Source organism: Aethalodelphis obliquidens, unplaced genomic scaffold (assembly GCF_003676395.1).
Source record: "Aethalodelphis obliquidens isolate GAN/ISIS:26980383/991018 unplaced genomic scaffold, ASM367639v1 scaffold7, whole genome shotgun sequence".
Lineage (NCBI taxonomy): Eukaryota > Metazoa > Chordata > Mammalia > Artiodactyla > Delphinidae > Aethalodelphis > Aethalodelphis obliquidens.
In genome coordinates, this window is record NW_020837951.1 from 4,975,162 (window position 1) to 5,000,270 (window position 25,109).

Sequence of the window (25,109 nt, forward strand, 5' to 3'; positions counted from 1 at the left end):
ACACACACACACAGACACACACACACACACACACAGACACACACACACACACACACACACACACACAGACACCAGCAGGCAAATCGACATGAAAACGTGTTTATCATCATTAGTCATCAGCAAGATGAAAGTTAAAAGCACAACGAGATACCACTACACACCCACTAGAATGGCTAAAAATAAAAAGACTCACATCAAAGTGTTGTGAGGATGCAGAGCAACTAAATTCTCAAAATCGAGGCTGGGAATGGCATCACGAACCACCATGGAAAAAGGCTTGGGTGCTTCTTATAAAACTAATCACACACCTACCCTTTAATTCAACAATTCCACTCCTAGATATTTACCCAAGAGAAATGAACATATCATTCATAATGCAACTTTTGAATGGGTAAACAAATTATAGTATTTGAACAAATGATAGTATTTGATACTACACTGAGGTATACTGAAATATACCTCCGTAATTAAAAGCAACTATTGATATACATAACATGGATGAATCTCACAAACGTCACAGGAGAAGGAAAGCTGTGGGACTCCATTCGTTTGCAGTCTGCAGTTAAGATTCATCGTAAGACAGGGAGGCCTTGGGCGAGCCTTGGACACAGTCCGGGAGGGAGACTGGCTAGGGAGGGGCTGGGTGGTGAGGAAAGTGCTCTGTATCGTGACTCGGCTGTGCTACTCAAGCGTATACATCTGTCAAAACTGTAAAATTAAATGTGTGCCTTTCAATGCCGTTAAAGTTTACTTGAAAACAAACAATCCAAAAGAATTTTAAAAGAAAATAATCAGGTTGGGGGGTGGGGTTGGGTGAAGATAAGAATGCAGAATGTCGGCATTTGCTGAAATGCTGAAACTCGGTGACAGGGAGCTACCTGGGGTTCATTACACTTGTTTGTTTTAACTTTTCCATTATACAAAGTCTCTTTTCCCCCTCTAAGGTCAAGACCAAAGACAAAAGAAGACATGGCTCTGTCAGGAAGCAACTGCTCGTCTGAGTGCCAACCAATAAGGATCTCTTCAGGGCACCGAGGCTGCTCCCCGCCCCTTGTTTTCATTCCACCTTGCCGAGGAAAACAGTGGGCTTGGTGTCAGAGGACTTCCAACCTTGGTAAGCAGAGACAGACCGCAGTCCTCCCCTCCTAAACCCTCAGCTGTGAGCCCACCAGCAAACACCCCCACCCACCTGCCCAGCCGTCGTCAGCATCGGTGTCCAGGTCGTCAAGGCCCCGCAGGTTCTCCGCATTGATGATGGTGGGCCTCGGCGCCCGTTCCACCAGCTGCCTCAGCGGACGGATCGGGCGAGTCATTCCCAGCCTGTTTTCTTTTCTGATGAGAGAGAGAAGGGTAAAGATGCTGGACTCGTGTCAAGTATACATACGGAAGCAAACCCAAGTACTTTTCCAAAACTAAATCCTACACTGCAAAGGTTCATGTGTGCCCTTAATATTAAAACCGTCTCCTTTTTAAAGAACACACAGTGAACAACTACATCCTCGAAAGAAGTTCTGCTTCATTCTGCAGTTTTATATGCTCAGGCTAATGTCTAGGGTAGCAGCAATAAACACATGCCAAATCTTCACCTGCCAGGAACCTGAAATCTCTTGTCCTGCCCCAGCCTTCTCACACTCCCTGGGTCTTGAGCTGGCTTCTCTGAGGTCTCCAGAAGACTAAGCACTTTCATATGTAAGCCCACTATCTTGTCCAGTATCACCAACCAGGCTAATTTCTACATACGTGACTATAATGCAATAACCTTACCCGTCTTGGTCATTCATCTGGAACTGTCTAAAAGGAACACGGGGTTCAAGACGGAGCTGGGGAAGGGGAAAAGATCCTCGTTCCACTGTACCCTGGTTCTCTGATGACTGTGGCGAACACATCTGAAACATAACATCAATGAACAGGGTTTTCTGGTAATGACCCAGATTCTAAGTTGCACTTGCATTAAAATTTGTTTTGGAAAATGGAAAATGGGAAAAAGAAACAGGAAAGTCTTGGGGTTTTCCAATTAATCCTATCAATCACCATCTCCCCCATTTCTTTCCTGCTGTCAGTATGCAAATCTGGGGACCTGTGCCTTGGGGGAATATACCTGCCTCTCCTTCTTCTAAAGAGCTAAGGCTAAGATAACATCCACATCACCAGGGAAAGAAGCCAGAGGCCCTTAAGATTTGAAAAGAAGGAGAGAAAATGCAAAAGTAATGGAAGCCTCCAAAGTAGGGTATCAGGGCAAAGAAACTGGGAGGGAGAACCCAAGGTGGACATTCAACCACGTGAAGTAGGTTCTGCTGGACATGAACAATCGGACCTCATGGGGAAAAAAATGCACACTCCGAAGACTTACAAAAGCAGGAAGCATGTCATGGTATGTAGGTGGGTGGTATACATTCCCCATGAACTGTGAAGCCCCTTTTCGGACAGGCTGAGCCGGGCGGAGAGAGGGGTCCTTAGAATCGCTGGTACATGACGAGGAGGGGGCTCCGTCTCCCGCACTCGAGTTCCTGCTGCCCAGCTCAGTTGGGGAGGCGCTCAGAGACGTGGCAGAAATTATGTTTCGCCCACCGCCCTCCCTCCAGCTTGTCACATCTGGAAATTGAAAGGGGGCAAAAGGGGAGAGGAAAGAGGAGGGGGAGGAGGGATTGTATGAGGTTCTGAAGGTCAAGGGACCCCCCTCACTCACCAAAAAATTTTAAAAAAATAAAAAAAACAAAAGTGAAGAATCCAGTCGACTGGTCAAGTCTGTCAGGGAAGGTGGGGGGCAGACACCTGGCCAATGAATATGAACTTGCTGAGGGAGTCTGACTGTCAGAGAAACACAAAATAAGGTCCACTCAGAGAGAAGGCAAGTGTCAACGAGACGTGGTCTTCATCGACTCTCAGAAACTACACAACCTCAGACCTGACACTCCAAAGAAACCAAGACGGCCCCAGTGAAAGCAGCCTTGGGTCATTTCTTCCACAATCATGCTGACCCCAACAAGACCAGCACTGTGCTCAGCACTGGACTGGACTTTAGAACCAGAGAGAGTTCCGGACACGTGTTCTAGCTCCATTCAGCAGTGGCACCTCTAGTCAGAGACTCCCCAGCTGTGAAGTAAAGCAGAGCTGCTCTCCCCTCTCCGAGAGGGGGCTGGAAGGGTCTGGGGCCCTACCCACCGGGCCTCACCCCACCTGCTCTGGCAGCGGCCTGTGGGGCCCTCCCACAGGTCACAGATTGAAACCTGCCAACCCTCTGTGACCATCTTTTTAAGATGAGGCTTTCCACTGCAAATGTAGCAAAGCCTGGTGGAATTCAGAGGCCAACGAGGAATCAGATGAGCCAAAAAGACTCCTCTTTCCAGTCAACTTGTAGTTAGGAGTTGAAACAGGTCCCTGAGTACCTGACCCCTAAGAAAATGGAACCCAGGACCGGAGCCGCAAGGTCACAGACTGCTCCCAGCTCTTCAGGTGCCTCGTGCGTGATCTTGGCCAAGCCCTGGTCACCCCTCAGGCCATCTGCTTCTTCATCTTCTCAAACGAGGAGATGGGAGTGATCCCAGAAGCTGCTTCTACTTCTAAACGGTTATAATCCTATAGCAGCTCATCTTAATTAATCCCAGAAAGTTAGAGTTCCTGGCCTAAGGAATTTGATTATGTATTTGGAGCAGCCAAAATACCCCAGCATAGGCCGCTGAAAAGGCCGTATGTTTTATGAGAGCTGCACGGTGATTGTTTCATTTATAGGATATCTGTTCTCACTTTGGGATACCTTGGGGATTAATCAAAACAAGCAGATAAAAGTCTCTCATATTTCAAAACCTGATCAACTCCCCCCCCAAGGGCTACTTCAGAATCCGTGATTAGAACAGATGGAAAAATCCCATTCCTAAACAACACCTTGAATACTAACCACCCAAGACCACGAAGAAAAAAATAGTACCAGTGAGAATTGCTACACAATCCTGCTGACCCCTTGGCCAGACCCCAGATGAGGGGTCGTGGAGGCTAGTGCTGGGCCGGCTACTCAACCAGGGGAACGTGTTAAAAAAAAAAAACCAGATTCTAATTTGGCTGGGGATGGGCGAGGGTTGGAAATCAAGACTTTTTAACAAACGCCCCAAGTGATTCTGACAGGATTCAGCCAAGTTTGGGAGCCGCTGGTTAGAAAACAAGCTCCTGAGTCGGGAATCAAGTTAACTGACCCTTGGTCTGTCTGTCCTCGCCGTGACCACCCAGGCACAGCAGAACTAACATCTGATGCCTGCTGGGAAGGCGGACAGGCCTGGCCTGACCCAAAGGACAAGAAAGGAGGAGCAACCTCCAGCCCAGCCCAGGGAATAAGTCCAGCAGACGCATGGATCAGGTGCAGGATCAACGGGCGTGCTTTCCAGGCAGGGAGCCTGGCTCCTCGAGAAACGGCATGCTTCTACGAGGGCTGAAAGACAAGGGGAAATTCTGCTGTTCCCGTGGGTGCCCAGACAGGGGCTGCAGTTCACTTACTCTGAGGGCGGAGGCTTGGTCCTGGCCCATACGACAGATCTAAGACGCCCTTTTCTTTGCCAGCCTTGTCCTGCCCTCCAGCTGCTTTCAGCGTCGGAAATTCCTCGGGAGAGAAGGATAATAGTCGGCTTGAGGCCCTTAAACCTGTCAAGAGAATTGGGAAGACGTGTGGAGCAAGTGAGATGGGCATCAACAGCTCTCTGCTTTACCAACGGCACACGCTGGCAGCCACGCTGCCCTGAAGGGAGCTCCTTCCTGGGGCGCTGTCTGCGCTGGCCTTCTGTGCCCGCAGAGTGGCACTAGGGTTCCCTGACAAAGGGAGGCTGCCCGCAGACCGCACCAGGTCCCTTGCCAGCCACCCTGCAGGAGCTGGTCACAAAGGGCAGGGGGTAAGGTATGGCAGCGGTTCCAGCCCAGATCCTTCCCTCCCACTCCTGGAAGAAGGCAGTAAGGTCCTTCCAGTGGCCCTGGGGGGCGGATAAGCACGGTCTTTGGTGAAATCAGCCCAGTGAAGCCAACTGCTTTTGGGTGGAGGTAATGCCCTGGCCCCCAACGCCTCCACCCTAGATTTACACCCTCACCCTAGATTTATGCCTCTTCGTCTGTCCACTCCAGTTGACTATTTTCTACAGAGATCCTCAAGCCCTACAAGACCAAACATTTCACTCTTGCGATCTGGGAACAACTTCTTTGTTCTTTCATTCGTTCCCCTACACTATGAACTCTGCAGAGAAGAAGCCTTTTCTTAACTTTGTTCCAATCACTCACAGCACTTAGCACCGGGAACCTGCAATCGTCTTTTCAATGAATAGATAATAATAAACGATGCATTTTAGGGTCTAGAGTGGGATTTGGTCCCTCTCCTGGAATACACAGCGCGTGTCCAGCACCACACAAACTTAATAACAGCAACATCACACAGTAAAATGTCCAACTGTGACATGCTTTGATCCCTAGACAATACAGCCAAATCTGTCCCTAGGTATTACTGATCTGAGGACCTGCTAACTCAGGCAGACTTTGCCGGAAAGATGCAGCAGGGATTAGTGCAGATGCACAAGGCGGTGATTCATCCACCATCCCACTTAGTAAAAAGGTCCAGGGTCAAATGAACATGCCGGGGGGATAACTGGACACATTATTAACCAATGATTAACCTGAGAGATAATCGCCAAGTGTCGCAAAGGAGCACTACTGCTCACATAGTTGCTTCATTATGTTAAAAGGTCATTGGCAAGAATGAAATACGAAAGTCTTGCTTTTAAAATATGGTAGAGGGACTTCCCTGGCGGTTCAGTGGTTAAGACCCCGCGCTTCCACTGTAGGGGGAGCGGGTTCCATCCCTGGTCGGGGAACTAAGATCCTGCATGCCGTGCAGCGCGGCCAAAAGAAAAGAAAAAAAGGAGATAATTTGAAGTTAAAAAACAACAGTAACAACAACAGCAAATGCCTAGTACTTTTTTTCTGCCTCAACAGTCATGAAGGTATTATTCTAATCATGAATTAAACTTACCCTCCACAGATAAAAAAGATAAAGTGAAGAACTCAAAATCTCAAACCAAAGTAGTAGTATTCCTAAGGTTTGAACACCCTGTAATGTTCACCCACCAATCCCTCCTACCATCTGTTCTCTGCCATGAGAAACTGAGGCAGTGAAATCAGGGGCTTCTCTGAGGCCCCAGATGGAGCCGCCGGTGGTGCTCTGGCAGCAGAGCCCACGAGCCATGTGCCTCTGGCCTCTGCCTGAACCACACAAGCAGGCCTCCTGGGCCTGATCCAAGTGAAACAGACCAAACGACCACCTTCTACATGGAGAGAGTCTGTCAACTCAGGAAGAACCCTTCTGAGTTCCAAAGAGTCATGAAAATGTTTGTGGGCCACACCCCCAAATCCCACAGCCCTGGTGGCATCGCGGGCTTGTGACCCCGGCATAGGAGGGGAACCAGAAGCCGGGTTCCCGCCCCGGCCCCACCTGGTCGGCACGTGTCTGTTCTCTCCTCTTGGGCTACTGGGCTCTGCCGTCTCCCAGACGAGCTATCACATGTTTACAGAGTATTTTACTGTGTTTTAGGATTATTTTCTAAATCAAGTTTTCTTTTGATAGGTAATACAATCAAAAGGTTCAAAGGTAAAAAGCCTTAAAAGAGCATAAACAGAAGCCTACCTCCTACCCTCGTGCCCCATCTGCCTACTTCAAACACCCTCACAAAACAGGTAGTCTTCTGTTTCGTTCCTTCTCTCCCTTCCTCTTATGTTTCCTTCCAGAGATTTTTTTTTAATGCGCATACAACATTTTTAGAAGCATACTTTCCCTCTCCCCAGTTGTTTGCACAAATGGTAATATACTCTGCGTACTATTCCACACTTTTTTTCACTTAAGAATATGTCCTGGAGATCTTGCCAGATCGGTAGAAAACTGCTTTTTTTCCTTACAGCCAAGTAGTATTTCATTAAAGTACCATCCTTTGACGCACATTTCAAGGGACTGTGTCCAATCTTTTGCTATTACAACGTTGCAATGAATAATCTCGTGCATGTCATTTCACACAGCTGTAAGTATCATCTACAGGGTGATTTCCTCCAAGTGGAACCTCCAGGTCAAAGGGTATTCGTGCTGGTGTGTGACGGGCAGTGCCAATTTACACTAGTTTTTTTTAATCTCTGTAAGTTCTTGTTAGATTAAAATGAATATTCCATTTACTTAAGGAAATTGCAACCTTATGGAAATGAAGGCTATAGAAAGCAAAGAACCACTGTTAACAGTCCAGTGAATCATCTCCGTCATGCCTCCGTGAAGACCTTGCTTCCCGTCTGCAGTGCCTTGTTGCATCCCCGCCCCACCTGGCCCCGCTCACCCTCCAGGCTGGGGCAGCCAGCTGAGCTCCCCCTGCCCTTTCTCCTCTAGGCGAGCTGCGGCTCCAAAGCCCCCGGCACACCTTCGGGCTGAGGAAGGGGTGGGCCTTCAACCGCACAGCGACCGGAGGCTAGAGGGGCCCGTCCTTGGGGCATCGGAGTGGCAGGGGTGTGTGGGGAAGGTGGCACACGGAGCTGGTTTTCTACTCTAAGCCATACAACGTAAAGTCTGGCCAGGCCTTGGCCAGCAGGGATACGCAGAAGACAGAGGGCAGTGCCGGGACAGGAGCCAAGGGTAAAAAAGGCAGCCCGTGCTGGTTTACAGAAAAAAAAGCAACTGCGGTGTAGCCACTCACACCACCGTCCCTCTCCATCCAGCTTGGGGCGCCGCCCAGCGTGCTCTGCACAGTGTGCTAGAAATACGCACGCCTACACTGGGAAACCAGGAGAGTTCATGTAGAAGAATCTGGGTTTTTGGCTCCTCTCAAGAACACCCGTGGACCCTGGGCCCACATTCTCAAAGGGCTCTAGATGCTGGAGGGGAGCCAGATTTCCCTCTGCCCCAGCGCCCCTCAGCCATGCCACTCGGGGGCCGCTCTGCTCTGGGCCTGCCTTGGAGCCATTTCAGTCTGTTGCTCGGCATTCACTTAAAACTCGGGATGCTTTCCCCTTCCACTCACCCCACATCGGCTGTGCAGAACCACTGCAGCCGTCTGAGTCCCTGTGTCAGGCGGGACACCAATGGTAACAAATACCACGCAACCTCCGCATGCTCTGGTGTCACTGCCCAAAAGCAAGCAGTTCCCGAGGCTGCTGATGTGCAAACCCAGGTACAAAACCAGTGCCCCGCAGGCAACACCTCCTCCCTGGGGGCTGGGGACTCGCTCCAATGGCGGCTCAGCCGACGAGGGAGCCCAGGGCCAGCGCCCGGTCTCTCCGCACACCTCGGGAGGGCTGTCCTTAGCAATAATGTTCAGTGAAACCAAAGAGCTGACGTGCTCTGCAGAATCAGCACTTCCACCGCCGGGGCAAAGGCAGTAACTCGCTCTGGGAGGAGAGTCCACAAAGCTGCAAGCCGAAGACTGCCTGGACAGAACTGGAGCAGCCCAGAAAAGGCACACCTCCCTCCCACCCGCCCACCGCCACGCCACACACACACTTACCACCTTCGTGTCCTGCTGGCTTTCCATTCAGCTGTGCCCATGACTTTGGTCCACCTGGCGCTGAATTTGTATTCTGAAAGAAGGAAGACAATGAGAACAGGGTCTGCGGTCCACTCCCTGAGCGAGTCAGAACAAGGTGCCCTCGGACCCTCACCTGAGGTCCAGACCCTACACTGATGTACCCACCACCACCAGCGGGGTAAGGTCCAACCACGCGGGCTTTCCATGCAGCCTCCCACTCGGGCAACAGTCCAGGGTCAGGACCCACGGCCACATGACAGACGAGGGGCAGGCCGGAGGGCGAGCGGCCAGCTCAGGGTCCCACGGCAGAGCCAGCGGTGCGCTCGGAACATGCTGCCAGGCTGCCCCTCATGCCCACACAGAGCTACTCTGTCTTGCTCCAGGGACAAGACCAAACCCCAATTCTAGTGTGTCTGAAAAACTGGGTGGCGCCGCTAACAGAACACACGCGCGAGAAGGCTCACGTGCCTGACGAGTCGCTGGCCAGGCGGCAGCACCACTTTCCACAATCACTGCCGTGCCACAAGGCACCACTCCCCAGGCGCGCGGCCTTCCGCCTCCACTCATCTGGGCTTGCCCGGCTCGGCTCACCTCTGCTGAAAGCTCACCGCACGCCAGGCACGGTGCTAGGCACACCTGGGTCACTTGGGTTAGACACTCAGCTAGTGAGGCGGGACCAGGACTTGTCCCCACCCTGCCCACGCCCAAAGCCCCTTCAGGTCCCCAACCACTGAACTCAGCTGTCTTCCCAACAACATGCTACTTAACAACCGAAGGTAAAGATACACAAATCCAAGCTGATGCAGCATGACGTTCCATCACTTACTGGACTAGATCCTGGATAAACAGTTACCCCTTCCCATCCTCCCCCTGCCTCTGCCGCCACACACACTCAAGGCAGACAGCTGTCTCTCTTGCCTTCGATGCAGAGCTGAGTAGGCGCAATAACGCATGTATTTATCACAGACTTGCCCTGAGTGCTTGACCTGAGAGGCCTGGAACGCCCAGGGTCCCCCGTGCAGACCACACAAGGGAAATGCCAGCACCGTGACAGGGGCAGGGCAGCCCCTGCTGGGAAGGGCGAGGCTCCAGACCAGCGGGAAGCAGGGGGCCCCAGGGCACTGCCATCCCACAGCCTACGGCTCGGGGTCTGCAGCCAAGCCTGAAGCCACAGGGATGGCCCCCACCCTCACCCCCGGAAGAGAAGGCCTAGGGGCCACGAAGGCGTTAACAACACTGTGGCAAATCTCACCCCAAAGCTGGGAACCACCGGGGGTCTCCTCCCAACACCGTCCCCGCACGAGAGGAGAGCTGGTAAGCGCCAGGCGGAGGGCCCGCGTGCCAGCTGCAGGACAGGGCCCGACCCGACCGCAGTCCCCGCGGCACCCGTGCTCCACAGGTGCCCAAGCCGCACGCAGGCCCGGCCCAGGCCTGTTTGTCTCTAACAAGCTTGGAAGGTGAGTCTGACGTAGAGCCAGGGCTGTAGAAACAACCAGGGCTCCAGAAACAACCAGGGCTCCTTAATCGCACTCAGCTTCAAATTCTGGGAAACAGATACGAACTCCACACTACATGCTCTGACTGATCAGCAGGTCCCAGTGGATTTAGGCCAATGAACATGCAGTCTCGCATGAATGTGGATTTCTTCTTGCTTCTCCTTTAATTTCAAAGCACAGTTCAGTGTTGGGCAGGGAGGGTGTCCCTCTGGTAAAGCCATAAGCTTTCCCCGCAGATGGGGACGGTACCTCGGTCCTTCTACTGCCCAGGCAGCAATGCAAACTGAGTCATTCTTTCAAGGGAGCCAGTGAACGCCAGGTATCTGTCTAGATTTTTTCTGGTCTTCTAAAAGATTCAGACACCTTGCCTAGATTTCTAGCTACCAGATACCGGCCTCTGTACCCACAGACAGACACCAGTGGGCCAAGTAGGATATGAGCTCTTGATTAAATCATGACTCTGTTTAGAGGCGTATGAAGTGCAGCAACAAATAAAGGATCACAGCTTGGTATTTCCCACAGCATGCTCTGAGAGACACTAGTCTCTAGAGACGTTCGACGAAAAGAGGTTTCCAAGGATAAATACATTTCGGGACCGCTGTCCATGATGTCCTTTTCTCGGAGACTCACAGGACACATTAGCATACTGAAGACACCGAGAGAAAGTATGACATTAAGAAAGCCAAGCAAAGGAGCTGGCTTCATTGTGTTTTCCAAACTCATCAGACCACTGAACCTTCTGTAGCCTAACACCTGCTGTCTCCTTTTGACACTTGCTTCCGGGGAGACACTGCGGGGGGCCCGATCTAGCCTGTAGCTGCCAGAGTGACTCACCTCAAGCTAAGGCAACTGGAATCAAATTAGGCGTCTATGTTCTATTCTGCATCTGGGGTCTTTCTCAAGAGTCACTCATCAGGTTTGCCTCTGGAATGAGCACGTCACGCAGAGCCACGCTTCTCAGCGACAGCTCCCATCGGTCCCCAGCGCCAGGGAGCTCAGAGGCGCCGACGCCTAGGCAAGCATCGGGACCGGGTCCCCAGCACCTACCTCCTGACTGATCGACTGTGTCGGTTTCTGCAAATTGGAGACAGATTTCTGCAAACCCGGCTGCGGCAGCAACTCCGGCGGCTGAGAGGCCGTCGCACTGGAACTAGACAAAGGCAGGACACACACAGGAATTAGACAGGCACCGGCCAAGCCCACAAGGTCCCTCCACATTCCCGAGAGACACGGCTGCTCGCTGGCTGGGAGCAAGACCTCCTCTGGCCAATAAAGATACCTTCCCCGGCGGACTCCTAGGCTGGCCAAGGCAACGAGAAACTGGACCACCTGTGAGGTCTGCCCACCGACGCCTGATAGGACAGGCCAGCCCTCTGCCTTTCCACAGAGCCTTCTGTCTGCGAAGACTGAAAGCTCACGGCCAACAACGAAGTGATGGAGGACATGTCACGAGGGAGACTGCGTCGGGACAGGGAATGGGCTCTGAGCTCCCGCCCCTCGCTCCTGACCAAGAGCTCACAGCTCCTCAGGGGCTGATCTCTTTGAAGCATGAGCAGATTTTTTTTTTTTAAACCTTCTCTTGGCTTATAAAAGAAATATATGCTCATGATAAAAATAAATAAATACATGTAACACAGAATTTGTCACGATCTCATCCTCCGGAGAGAAACTCAAGCAGATTTTTCTACGTATATTAGCATAGCATTTTGTAACACAAGTAGGGTAACACCATACACACAGTCCAGCAACTCGTGTTTTACTCAATGCCCTTGACATCTTTTTGTGACAACACACATGGATCTACTGCTTTCTTTTAATGACACAGTACAGGTGGATGGGCCACAATGTGCCAACCTCCAATTTTTCTTCTATTACAGATAAAACTGCAATGAGCATTTTTGTGTACACATCTTGGCACACTTGTGTGTACGCAATTCAGTAGTCTAATTGTGTTCAGTAGTTCTTAGAAGTGGGACAGCTGGATCAAAAGACGTTTTAAAGTTTAAAAGATACCGTGGAGCTACCCTCCAGCAAAGGTGCGTCTGTCGATCTATACCCCACAAGTCATATTCTGAGAGCAATAAGAAAGGGTTCTGAAGGAAGATTTCTGCCAACTTGCAGCCTTCCAGTCACTCGTTCTGTTCAACCTTCCATGCGACGAGCTTCAAGGAGGACAGCAATCCCCTGGCCAGAATCCACCCAATGCCGGTGGCTCAGCTGAAGGCAAATTCTACACACATCCAAGGCTTACTCAACCGAGTAACTCACCACCTGTGATTATTACACAATGAAGGCCACTGACCCTCCTCTCTCACATCACCTTCTACCTGAAATAGATGCTTCCAGGTGGTGTCACTTCTGTGGTCTCCAAACACTGAGTCCCAGCAGGTGTGGCCCCCCTACTCGGCCACCTCCCTGACAGCCTCGTGAGGATGTGGCCCAGGGGAGGCAGAGAAGCAGCGCCGGGGTCTGCTGCCCCCGCCAACACTCACTCTTCACCTCTGGCTGGCAAACATGCTTCAGCACACTGGCCTCGTTGAAGATGCCTGACGCTTTCGATGCTACTGGTACATAAGACTGGATAAAAGGAGGGAGCAAGGCTTTGTCCTCTCTCTCTAGAACTTTCAGTAGCAGAGGCATTTCAACGCTTACACTGAGCTGTTTGCAGCGTCTACACTTGAACAGAATGAGGACATCCGCCACGTATCACCTCTGTGCCAGGCCCTGTGCTAAACACGTGACTTGGGCAAATCTCATCCATTTCCTGTAGCCACCCCCGGAACCAGGTGTTATTTGTACTTCACAGGAGGACAATGATGCTCAGAAGTCAAATAAACCAGGTCCCATAAATGGCCTGGCTGGAAATCACACACATCTGTCCAGTTCTAAAAGTCACACTATACCGTCAATCAGGATGATCCCTAAGCCAACGGTTAGGAACTGTCTTAAAATTTCAGTTATTACTGATCATCTGAGCGAATTATTGGCTCACTCTCTACATATTGTCTGAAGTAACTACAGAAGTTTTACAGAAGCTATTGGCCACTTCCAATTAGAGAAAAGGACCCTGGCTGGCAGGCTGTGCTCTGGGCCACTTTTACTTTCTGGGTCCTGAGTATCAATCAGCAGCCAGACCACAGGGGAAACACAGGGCAGGAGAGGGTATGAGGCTGGACTGCTCTGTTTTCACGGCCAAGCCCAGCAGCAGGGCTCTGCCTGCCAGCCTCAGAGAGGCCCTGTCCTTCCCCAAACCCCTCCCAGCGCAAACCCCAATCCTCTTTCCTGGACACCCTACCGCTGGCTGGAACGCAGCCGGGCCACGGGCCACGGAAGGAGGAACGAAGGCTCAGGCGGCACACTCGTGCTTTCAGCGCCACCACACAACCTCCCTCTAATGATGATCTCTGTGCCAGATCCCGGGCCTCCTAAGGCTCCCGTAAGTGCTGTGCCGGCAGAGGGTGGGCCTGCAGGGAGGCTGCGCGCTGACCCCGAGTGCCTGGACTGGGGCGGCTGTCCTCGTAACTGAGTCCTACAGAGCATGTGCAGACACCTGTGTGGGGCGCTGCTGCCCCAACAGCTGGGACGGCTCCACCTTCTCTACCTGGGGCCCAGCACCCAGGGACCCCAACCAGGTGAAGCACTCAGCTCTCCCCACAGTGGCTCCTCTGGGAGAGGTGAGCCCTTCTTAACAAGGCACAGGGGACACTGGTCACCAGGGAAAGGCAGCTCACAGAAGCACTGTTGCATCGGCTCCCAGAGCCAGGAAAAATGAAGGCAGGGAGCAAGAAACTGCTAAGTAGCAGGAGTCGGGGTGAAAGAAGCTTCCTTTGGAACCTGCCCAGTTCTCCAGAGCTGCCCCTGCAGGAGGAGAGGGGGCCGGCCACGGACGCAGCTCCAGCTCCCGGCCCTCCGCCCGCCCCTCTGCTCTCACCTCTTTGGGTCTTGCTGATCCTGCTTGTTTGCCCATCCCGTCCCGTCCTTGGGTACTATAACGATGTTGGGGTCGTTTCCTTTGTTTTCAGACTTCAAGCTTGGCAGGTTTGCAGGCGGTGGCATACGCCGGGCTGTGGCAACTTTCCCGAGACTCTGTAAGCCATGTCTAGGAATAACTGTGTGGAGGGAGAGGTGGAAAGATATGTTGCACAGAAAGTCATGGAAGGAAAGATGCCGGGTTCATTCAGCTGCTCTTCCAAACTCTAGAGGATAATGACAGAGGCAACCAAACAACAAACAAGGGACAGACCCGCCACGCAAACACACAAAAAGTGCTTGGTGGTCACTTGTAGTCAGTCCTTTTACAAGCCCTTCACCGAGGACTTCAGAGACACAGGAGCTGCTGAAGTCTGTGAGGAGGCTTCCAGTTTGCTCGCGGGCAGAAGGCTCAGGGCGTTTAGGACATGGGGGAGGGGCCAGGCCTAGAAACCTCCATCCCACAGAATGACTAGCCCTGTGCAGAGGGGAGACTGCTCTGGCCTCGTTACAGCAGGACCGAAGGGACAGCCTCGCCTAGACCCAAGCCAAGCCTGAGCAGGGCCCCCGGCATTCATAAAATTCTCAAGGGGTGTGGACAGAATCAACAGGAACTTACCCCGCCAAGCTCCGGAGTATTAGAACCATGAAACCTAAAGGGGTAACTAACTCTAATGCAAATTAAATTCCATTCTGCCCATCGGGCTCAAAATATCCATGGCTTCAATAAGATAAGACAGAGGAGGAAATAATCCTAGCACAGCAGTCAGGATATTCCAGGCTCTGAAATCATACATCAATTAGGAGCAGAGGGGGACGTGTTTCCCCTGAACTACAGGATGACCTCCACGTGCCCAGCAGACTGGTCTGCATGGACCATTCCTGTCTGACCAGACAGGGGACTCTAGGTTTTCCTGATCCTTGACCTGGAGCTTCTCGCTTAAGGGAAAGCGTAAGGAACGGGCCTCCAACCCCCTCTCACCTGAGGGTCTGGCCGAGTCTACTGACTTTCCTTGACGCTTGTCAAACAGGCTGAGGGTCGGGTACCTGCTTTTCCCATCCTTGCCCTTGGTTATCTGCCCCAAGCGATCGGACATTGCGATGAAATGTCATCTAGTAAGGAAATTTTTCTCGGCACCGCTCCCGATCTGCCTTTGAAGTGGGGGGAAAAAAAAACAAAAAGAGTGTTAATCCACCAGAACCTCTGATCCAGTGGACGGAATCGTTCAGGGCTCACGGATCTCCTTAAAGATCTGAAGAACGCTTTGGACGGACTCTGTCCCTAGAAAGTTGCCCTTAGCGCGCACGGGCAGCCTTGCTCACATTTAAAGAGCAACGCTAAGAACCCTCCCTGCCTGAAAAGCAGCTGACTCTTATCACTCACCAACCACACTGAGATGTAAACTTCTGCACACCGAGTCTGCTCCCTGAGTCAAGGACAGCTCCGCAAGGTGGAAAAACAAATGCTCGCCCCTTGTAGCACATCCGCGTCACATCGAAAATAAGGTCGTCCTTATGGAAGGCTACTGTCCATTTCAAGGATGAGCAAACCCAAAGCAAAGGGAAGCACACAGTCAGGAAATCACCCAGGAACAGCCGGGTGCAGGTACCTTTCACACTAAAGGACCAGCACTCCGAGATGCAGACGGGGCAAACAGAGAGCAGGCCTCCCGGTGCAGAGCCCCCGCGGCTTCACCATCCACTCCTGCCTTCCACTCAGAGAACGTCTTGAAAAACCGACCAAGGAAGAAGCTTTTCCCCTCTGCCACCTTCTAACTTTCTACAGGCTCCTCTAGGAGCACTTTCCTCATTCACTTCCTCGCTCATCCATTTCAATACTCAGTAAGGCCACGTGCCAGCTCCAGTGCCTTTTATTCCACCCTCACCCTTGGCCTCACTGGCTCTAAACTTGACCATGGAAAACTAAAACTTGTACAAGTGACCATTACCTCCCATTAGAATTAGTGTATGGAAAAGAAAGCTAAAGCACCAGTTTGGGCATGTCGGTAAAATGACAGGACGGAGGTAACTGTGAAAACATCCATGACTCATAACAGGCACTTGGTGCAGCTGCAGCACGAAGGTCTGTCATTTGATCCTATTCTGAAGCCACGCCGGCCAGAAGAGCACATCCAGTGAGCTGGGTACATCCATCCTTTCATTCATTTCACATGAAACCTGATACTCAAGACCCGCTGGTCACTGTCTCAGGTACAGGAACAGATAAGCACGCAATGTGTATCCGGAAACACTCAGGCACCTCAATGGATGCCTAGGGGTGAGCGTCCTGAGCTGCACAGGATGTGCAGGGGTCACCTACCAGGTGCAGCAAGAGCCAGCCAAGGGAGAGGCTCACGTGCAGCACCCAATCCCCAGGAAGCGAACCACACTGCAGTGTCCAGGAGACAGGGCTCCACGAAGAAACAAACCAGCAGAAACGCTCAGGTGCTCGCCAAGTTTACACGTGAGAGCACTCGATGCCAGCCACCCTCCCCAGTGCCTGCCTCACGTACCAGGAGCAAGGAAGAGCGATGACAGGGAGGGAAACCAGCCAAAAGTGTCCAAATTCGAGTTCTGATGCCAAGGGTTCCAGGACACACCCCTTTATCTTTAAATCTCCCTCCCCGAAGCTGGATCCAGTGAGTTTCTGCCAAAGTCAGAACTAGTAATAACCTCCCCTGGCTGCTTCCCCCGACTGGGCTGTAAGCCCCTCCTCCAGGAAAGGGACTGTATCGTGTCTGTGTCAGACCAGTAATTAATAGGCTTTCAAATGGAAAACAACCTGAACTTCTCCATTAAGACTAGATGAGATCTTAATTTTAGACACTTGTCATATCAAACCAACAGAAAAGATCACTGGGGTAGGAACATGAATCCCTCCCAATACCCATGGGCACACACACATTCCACTATGAACAAAAGCCCTTGAGACTGCCACCAAGGTGACGGCCACACGTGGCCCCAGCCTGCACAGCTCAGTCTAAAACAGGGGCTGGCAAACACCAGTCAGGGTCCCAGCCAATGGCCTGTTTTGTAAGGCCCTCAAGCTAAAAATTATTTGCTTTTTTACATTTTTCATACTGCTTTTAAAGAAACAAAAAATATGCAACAGGACAAGTGGCCTGCAAACTTGCTGACTCTGGGTGTAAAAGGAAAAGCCTTAAATAAGCACTTTTGAAGGTTTCCAGGTGGGAAATGTATGGGGCAGCCTGCGAGGGCAGCCCTGAAGAGGCCCTACAGCTCCAGCGGGGGTCCAAGGAGGGGCTCCGGCAGAGGGATGGAGTCTTTTATTCATCCATAGGAGACCATTCCATGGGCTATAAATGGGATACTGAGGGACTGCTGGCACTCTTTACAAACTAGTGTGACCTGCTGAATAACAAAAACGTTGACGTCCTAATTCCCAGAACCCGAGAATATGTCCCCTTCTCAGGCAAAGGTGTGATGAAATTAAGGATATTGAGCTGGGGAGATTATCCTGGATTACCTGGGTGGGCTCAAGGTAATCACAAGGGTCCTTACAGGAGGGAGGCAGGAGGGTCAGACCCTAAGCGGTTGACAACAGTAGCACAGGCCGGAGGGGTGCTCTTTAAAGTTGGAAGAGGGCCACGAGCAGAGGGATGCAGGCCGCCTCTAGAAGCTGGAAAAGGCCAGGGAACGGATTCTCCCCCAGAGCCTCCCCTAGAAGGAGCCCAGCCCAGCCGACACCTCGATTTCAGCCCAGCAAGATTCATTTCAGACTTCTGACCTCCACAACTCGGAGAGAACACATCTGTGCTGTTTTCAGCCACGAGATTTGTGGTAATTTGTCACAGCGACCACAGGAAAGTATTACAATCGTTTATTCAACACGTTTTTACTAGGCAGGCACTGTCATGTGCCCAAGCCCTGAGCTGGGACTGGGATACAGCAGAGGATAAAATGGACACGAGCTCCACCCAAAGTCCAGCCTACAAAGATGACGGGACTCACCCACGGTCACACAGCCGATTAATAAGAAGCACGTTCCAGAATCCCTCACTTCAGCACAATGATGGAAAATGCTAACTTACAGCTACATCTCTGCTGTCTCTGACCACAACTTTCACCTGACCACTGAACCTACAAACACTTCTGAACAAAGCCAGTGATGTCTCCTTCCCAGCCACACAACTTGCAGGACTACAGATGCCGCATCATTCATTTAAATCCAGATAACTAGTTCTTTACTAAATTAAAAACCAAACCAACAAAGAGAAATAAAAATTATTCACCAGACATCCTGGGCCATCAAATTGCTACATTAAATCTTAACATGCTTGATTTTTAAAAAATTTTTTTATTGTATTTATTTATTTTTGGCTGCGTTGGGTCTCTGCTGCTGTGCGCAGGCTTTCTCTAGCTGCAGAGAGCAGGGGCTACTCTTCGCTGCGGTGCGCAGGCTTCTCATTGCAGTGGCTTCTTTTATTGCAGAACGCAGGCTCTAAGCGCGTAGGCTTCAGCAGTTGTGGCACGTGGGCTCAGTAGTTGTGGCTCACGGGCTCCAGAGTGCAAGCTCAGTAGTTGTGGCACACGGTCTTAGTTGCTCTGCGGCATGTGGGATCTTCCCGGACCAGGGCTCGAACCCGTGTCCCCTGCACTGGCAGGCGGATTCTTAACCACTGAGCCACCAGGGAAGCCCAACATGCTTGATTTTAAAAAATCAAATGTCTTATAATTCTGAAACTTGACCAGAAAAATTCTTGTTTCTATAGATACTACTAGAAAGTCTTCTTAAAATCTGTTAATCCGGGCTTCCCTGGTGGCGCAGTGGTTGAGAGTCCGCCTGCCGACGCAGGGGACACGGGTTCGTGCCCCGGTCCGGGAAGATCCCACATGCCGCAGAGTGGCTGGGCCCGTGAGCCATGGCCGCTGGGTCTGCACGTCCAGAGCCTGTGCTCCACAACGGGAGAGGCCACAGCAGGAGAGGCCCGCGTACTGCAAAAAAAAAAAAAAAAAAAAAAAATCTGTCAATCCACAAGAATGTAAATTGGTGTAGCCACTATGGAAGACTGTATCGAGATTCCTCAAAAACTAAGAACAGAACTACCATATGAGCTGGCAATCCCACTTCTGGAAATTTATGCAAAGAATATGAAAATACTAATTTGAAGAGCTACATGCACCCCTATGTTCATCGCAGTATTATTTACAATAGCCTAATGGATGAATGAAGAAGATGTGGTATACACACACAATGGAATACTATACAGCCATAAAAAAGATGAAACTGCCATTTGTGACAACATGGATGAACCTTGAGGGCATTATGCTAAGTGAAATAAGTCAGACATAGAAAGACAAATACTGTATGATTTCAACTCATATGTGGAATATAAAAAACCAAACCAACAAACAAAAAAAATAAATGAACAGACCAAAGCAAACAAAAACACAGATACAGAGAACAGAGCAATGGTTAGCAGAAAGGAAGGGGTGGGGAGAGGGCGAAATGGGCAAAGGGGATCAACGTATGGTGACGGACAGAGACTACATGGTGGTGGGCACGCACTGGGGCATACAGAAGTAGAAATATAAGGTTGTACACATGAAACATATAATGTTATAAACCAATGTTACCTCAATAAAAAATAAATCTTAAAAAAAAAGCCTGTCAGTCCAAACTTCTGCCAGTTCACTGATACAAACCGATCTTTCTCTGATTCTGTACTTCCTGGGCCCATGGGCAGAGGTTAGAGTAGACACAGAGAGCTCTCAGTGGGTTTTCCCGGTGACACCACGCTTCTCCGAACTGACCAGTCCCCACACTCACCCTCAGGGAGCACTAGGAGACCGGAGCCTAACTGTACCCCCGCTTCCCGCACCCCAGAAAACAATAAAGAAAACCCTGGCCAAGGGGCACTAAGAGGTATCAGTTGGTCAACAGCTGTCGCTTGAACTACGTCCTCTAAATAAATTCAGCCATTCAGCCAACACCTACTGAGCACCTACTATGTTCAGGGAATATGCTTTCTATTCCTTTTGAAAAGAGCCCCTCCGTGAAGCCAAAACAGGGAGCACACTGGACTAACGTCTGCAACTAAACCCATACGTGCACTTTTTGGAGGGACCCTTCTCCCACTTTTTAACCAAGTTTTGCACCTGCTGGGCACACTACTGGCCTCTCTAGACCTCAGCTTCCCCACCTACAGAACTGAGGGGCCAAGACAAGATTTCACAAATGCCAGCGGGTTCTAAAATCAAACATGTCAATGTAAACAAAAAAAGATAAAAAAAAAAAAAAACCCATGTCAATGTTAATAACCCACAGCCATGGAATCACACGACTTACTGTCAAAGCAGCCATGTCTCACCACACATCGGACTGGATCCTGTATTTCTATAGCAATCTGGGGTGCTAACAAGCAACGCTACTGAGCCACCATTGCTACGGAGACAACACCTGTGGGGAGGGGGCCTGATGGTCGATGGTCGTTCACTGCAGCGCTCCACAGTCAGACTGCACAGATGAACACCCTTCAGCCCCAGTTCTCTCTTAGAGCAGGGTGGGCAAATTACAGTCAGCCTAAAGAATGTGCAAGAGGCCAGCATGCTCCACAAAGCAACAACTATTTACTACCCGGCCCTTTACAAAGCAAGATTACAGACACCAGCCTCAGGGCATGCAAGGGTTCATTTATTAAGCCAGATTTCACTGGATACAAATCCAAAATACAAATAAGAACACTCTGGTTTCCCCAACGGTATTGCAGGTATGTACCTCCTCCAGCGAATCCGTGTCAGGTTTGGGGCCCAGCTCTGCCCCACACCCATCTGGCTACTCTGCTTGCCCCTCGGTTTTCACAAACATCAGCAGTCTCTCTCTCTCTCTCTCTCTCTCTCTCTCTCACACACACACACACACACACACACACACACACACACACACACACGCACGCACGCACGCACGCACGCACGCACGCGCTCCGCTAGCCTGTCAGATAACAGAGAGACTTGCAGGCAAACATGGGGGTGTGACTCATGAAGCTGGGGAGGCGAGGGAACACACTTCTGGGTGGGTCAGAGGCGTGTCCATCCCAGCCTGCCTCGTGGTGCCAGGATCCGGACGAGCCTGCTGAGACACCGGGTTCTGCGGGCAGCACAGACCAAGCCTGGAGCACAGCCACGGCTTTCACGCTGCTTGCTCTTCCTTTTCTAGGCAACAGAATTCATTTCTGTATTTTTTTTTTTCCTAAACAAGATCTAATTTGGAAGCTCGGTATTACATATAAAGCAGCTACGAGCCAAGGGAGCGCCGTCCCTAGTCCTGCCCCCACTGCTGGAAGCCTGCCTTCCCACGCAGCCACCTGAGGCCCTGCCTGGGCCCCGAGGCTGTGAAAATGGCTCGCCTAAAAGAAACAGGAAAGAAGGACCCCAAATCCGTGTGAAGACAGCTTTGGGGAACGAAGCAAAGGACATTTTAACACAATTCCAAGTCTGCCCGTTTTGGCAAGTCACCTACAGAAGTGCTGAGAGGCCCAGGCTCTGCTGGAGCAATACAACCAGAAAGATTCACCAACAAGGGCAACTTAGTCACCAGGCGCCGAGCCTCCAGACGGCAGGCCCAGCCGTCCAGCAGGTCACCAGACGCCTGCCCTCGGTCCACCAGAGGGAGGACCTCCCGCCCTCCAGCTTATCAAAAGCCATTTCCGAGTAACAGGATTCATTTCACTCCCACTTGGGTACCAGCCAGCGGCAGACGCCCGCCCAGCCAGGGACTCCCCGGGGAAGCGCTCCGCGCTCAAGGCAGGCCGGCACCCTGCTGACACTCACTGCCCTCCATCCTCTCGGGAAGACACTACTGTCATCAGCCTGCTTTACAGAGGAGGACACTAAGTCCCTGCCCAGGGTCACAGGCTGGAGCCTGGGCAGGAACACCAGGCCACAGAGGGGCCCTGATGTCAGGCTGCTGAGGCTCTGTCCATGGGAGGGCGAGTGCACTGGTTCTGACGCAGGGCAGCGCCAGCTCAAGGCTGCCTTCTGGGCGACTGCACGGATGACCGGACCGGACAAGCCGTTCAAAGATGAACCTTTTATACGCGCAGGTGCTGCCCACAGCCAAATTTACACCGGGGCAAACCCCGGCTTTTCACAGGTCTCCCTGAGCCCGGTAACACTTGGTCACATCACCTGCTTTCCTAAGCAGTCCTCAATCCTCAGGACACCTGGAGCCATCACCACCGACAATGAAGGACCCAATGCGAGCTCCAGCCTGGACCCCACCTCTCAGAGCGGAGGTGGTCAGTCACCGGGGAAGACCCACGAGCCACAGAAACAGCACGTTCAGACTAAGTGCCACCGGCTCGAGACACAAGCAGAAGCCCCCGGCCGGCGTGGAGAAAAAGGAAAGCGTAATCAAACAGGAAGGGAAGCTGAGAGCAGCCTGGATAAACAGGTCAGGAAACAAGCACGTGGGTCAGTAAAGGACCTGGGCGTCAGACAGTATGCTTGTCCAGTCTCAGTCAGAACATAAAGAACCATCCCCCACAAAATCTGGGTACAAGATGAATAAACAATTCCATCCTTCTCCAACACTGCCAAAAAAAAAAAAAAACACTTCAACACGGGGGACGCCCCACATCACCTAGTTCAAGTTATCAGATGTGTGCTGCCCGCTCTGTGTAGCAGACACGGGGCTACTAGCTGCTGGGGGTGTGGAAGCAACGAGACCCCAGCCTGCCCTCCAGAGCAGGCTCCAGACAGCAGCATCTCCATCACCGCCACTCAACCGCCCAGTGCTGCTGCAACCACAAACATAAACAAAGCAGCAGAGCTGGGTTCCAATAAAACTTTATTTACAACAACAGGAGTGGGGGCTGGATTTGGGGCTGCAGTTGGCTGACTCCTAGTCTAAAGGGAGAATCAGATGTGGAAAAGAATACATCACAGTAAAATGGATTCAACAAAAAGGGGTTCATGTATCCCCCTGGACTATGCCCCAGGACGAGGCAGGAGTGGGGGGTGGGGATGGGGAATCCCACCTGGGTTTGCAGGGAAGCTTCTGCACCCTCACTCAGCAACAGCATGACCAACTCCACACCTCCAGCCTCCAGGGGCTCCCTACAGGGCCCCAGTCAGAAAACCAGGGCGGCCCACCAGAAGCACAGGGCCCCACACCTCTCCAGCCCCTAGGAGGCAGGAGCTGGCCCACCTGCAAAGCTGGAGCCTGGGCCCAGGCAACCCACCTGCAGGAGCCCAGGCAGGTGAGGTTTCTGCGGGACAGGCCAGCACAAACCTCTCCAAGAACAAGCTGCCTGCAAATAAAGGCCTGAGGACCAAATAAGGGCTGGGGTTAAAGGAGACTCGAGCCACCACCCGAAGAGGTCCACACCTCTGAGGGAACAGCAACACCTTAGGAACCTACAGCAATTAAAAATAAGGACGAAGGCCTGAGCTGCAAGGACCAAAGCACTTCCCCGTCCCCAGCTCTCCTGCACACTTCAGGGGCTGCAAGCCCCACCCCTGCTTCCCTGAGCCTCAGAGTCAGCGCTCCCCGTCCTGCCCTAAACCCTTCCACCAGAGCCAAACCAGGTCACAAGCACCTGCTCAGACACCTCCAACCTCATCCCACTGCTCCGGGGTCAAATCCAAACCCTCTAGGCCAGGGGTCCCCAACCCCTGGGCCGTGGACTGGTACCAGACCACACAGCAGGAGGCGAGCGAAGCTTCATCTGCCACTCCCCCAGTGCTGGCATTACTGCCTGAGCCATCGCCCCCCCACCCCACCCCCCAGACCCCGTCCGTGGGAAAACTGTCTTCCGTGAAACCGGTCCCTGGTGCCAGAAAGGGTGGGGACCGCTGCTCTAAGCCAACACACGGCCCCAAACCACCACCCAGTCTCATCCCGCCCCATCCCCCGCCACTTTCATTTCTCCAAAACAGGGGTTTGCATCTTGCCTCCACACTCGCCTGTTTCTCTGTTGACTTAACGGATATGAATATACTGTTACCCACCTCAGAGGTCTGACATCAGGAATAAATGAAAGAACGAACAACACGTGACCCAGTTCTCGCTCGCCCTTAGAAGGCTCTCGACCGTAGGCAGCTACTACCCTGGCTCTGCCCGACCATCAGCCCTGCAACACTCCTTCACCCTTCCAGACTCCTATGCAACCAGCGAAGCCTCCAACTTCCCACCTACCTCTGGGCTCCTGGGCTCCTGGGGCTCCAGGGACCTGACCCCACTTTGCCGTCTCACAGCTTAAGGGCCCTGGTGCAGAGAGCAGACCTTCAAAACCACGACTGAAAATTCACGGGTGTTTAGGATCTGCTTGTGGACCCCTTTAATTAATTCTCAGGAGACAGAGACGCACTCTAATGCTCAGAAGACCCTCGAGATCAACACTCCACTGTGACCCCATTTTAAACAGCACTAAACTGCCCCCGTCTCAAGGTTTCCCATTTGGGGGCGATAAGCAGGGATATGCAACACAAGCACACGCTGGCGTTAGGACTGACTGCCTCATGGAGGTGGACAACCGCGGTCCTGCTCATTTGTTCACCCATAACGTTTTTACAACAAAAGGAATGTACGCTTGATATAGAAAAACTGCAAAACCTTAAAAAAGTAAAAAGTGGTCACCCGTCGGCCAGCTCCCAGTCACACTGCTGGATGTCTCTTCACCAGCACAAGTCACTTAAATTCAGGGGCCACCATGCTGCAGTGCCAATTATCCTGCCTCCTGCTACTCTATTCTACTGTGGTTTTGTTTCCTATTTCAAGAGTTTAGCAATGAAGGTCATAAGACACTATATAAATTCTAAACAGATTTGCTCTTTGTCTAAAATAATTTTGAAAATGATTTTAAGGAAAGCTTAGGGAGTACCGCAGACAGGCCAAGCAGAAGCACATGCAGGATGCTGTCCCAGCCAGCGGGGACTTTGTTTACACCCAAAACCTTTCCCGTAGGAATGACGTCACCTGTAGCAGCTAGAATCTGGGCTCTAGAAGAGGGAGGACTACTTGGCAGGAAGTACTTTTCTTTAGCCCAGGAGAAAGCATTCCTTCCACCTTCCCAAACCCCAGGTCCTCACAGATTCATTCACTGCTGAAAGAACACGGGGCGGGGGGGGGGGGGGGGGGGGGGGGGGGGGGGGGGGGGGG

The 25,109-nt window shown here is 51.8% G+C and overlaps 1 protein-coding gene across 1 annotated transcript in view; it reads right to left on the reverse strand.

Moving 5' to 3' along the window:
* Positions 1-18,225, reverse strand: part of PRRC2B (proline rich coiled-coil 2B) — a 71,569-nt gene extending 53,344 nt beyond the window's left edge. The window contains exons 1-9 of the mRNA XM_027104099.1: positions 15,372-18,225; positions 14,970-15,139; positions 13,950-14,127; positions 11,066-11,168; positions 8,502-8,574; positions 4,486-4,629; positions 2,351-2,592; positions 1,765-1,886; positions 1,148-1,332 (exon numbers count right to left, since the gene is read on the reverse strand). Of these exons, the coding sequence (XP_026959900.1) occupies positions 1,148-1,332; positions 1,765-1,886; positions 2,351-2,592; positions 4,486-4,629; positions 8,502-8,574; positions 11,066-11,168; positions 13,950-14,127; positions 14,970-15,084 (1,162 nt within the window). The 5' untranslated portion in view covers positions 15,085-15,139; positions 15,372-18,225. The remainder of the gene's footprint in view (positions 1-1,147; positions 1,333-1,764; positions 1,887-2,350; positions 2,593-4,485; positions 4,630-8,501; positions 8,575-11,065; positions 11,169-13,949; positions 14,128-14,969; positions 15,140-15,371) is intronic.
* Positions 18,226-25,109: the final 6,884 nt, after the last annotated feature.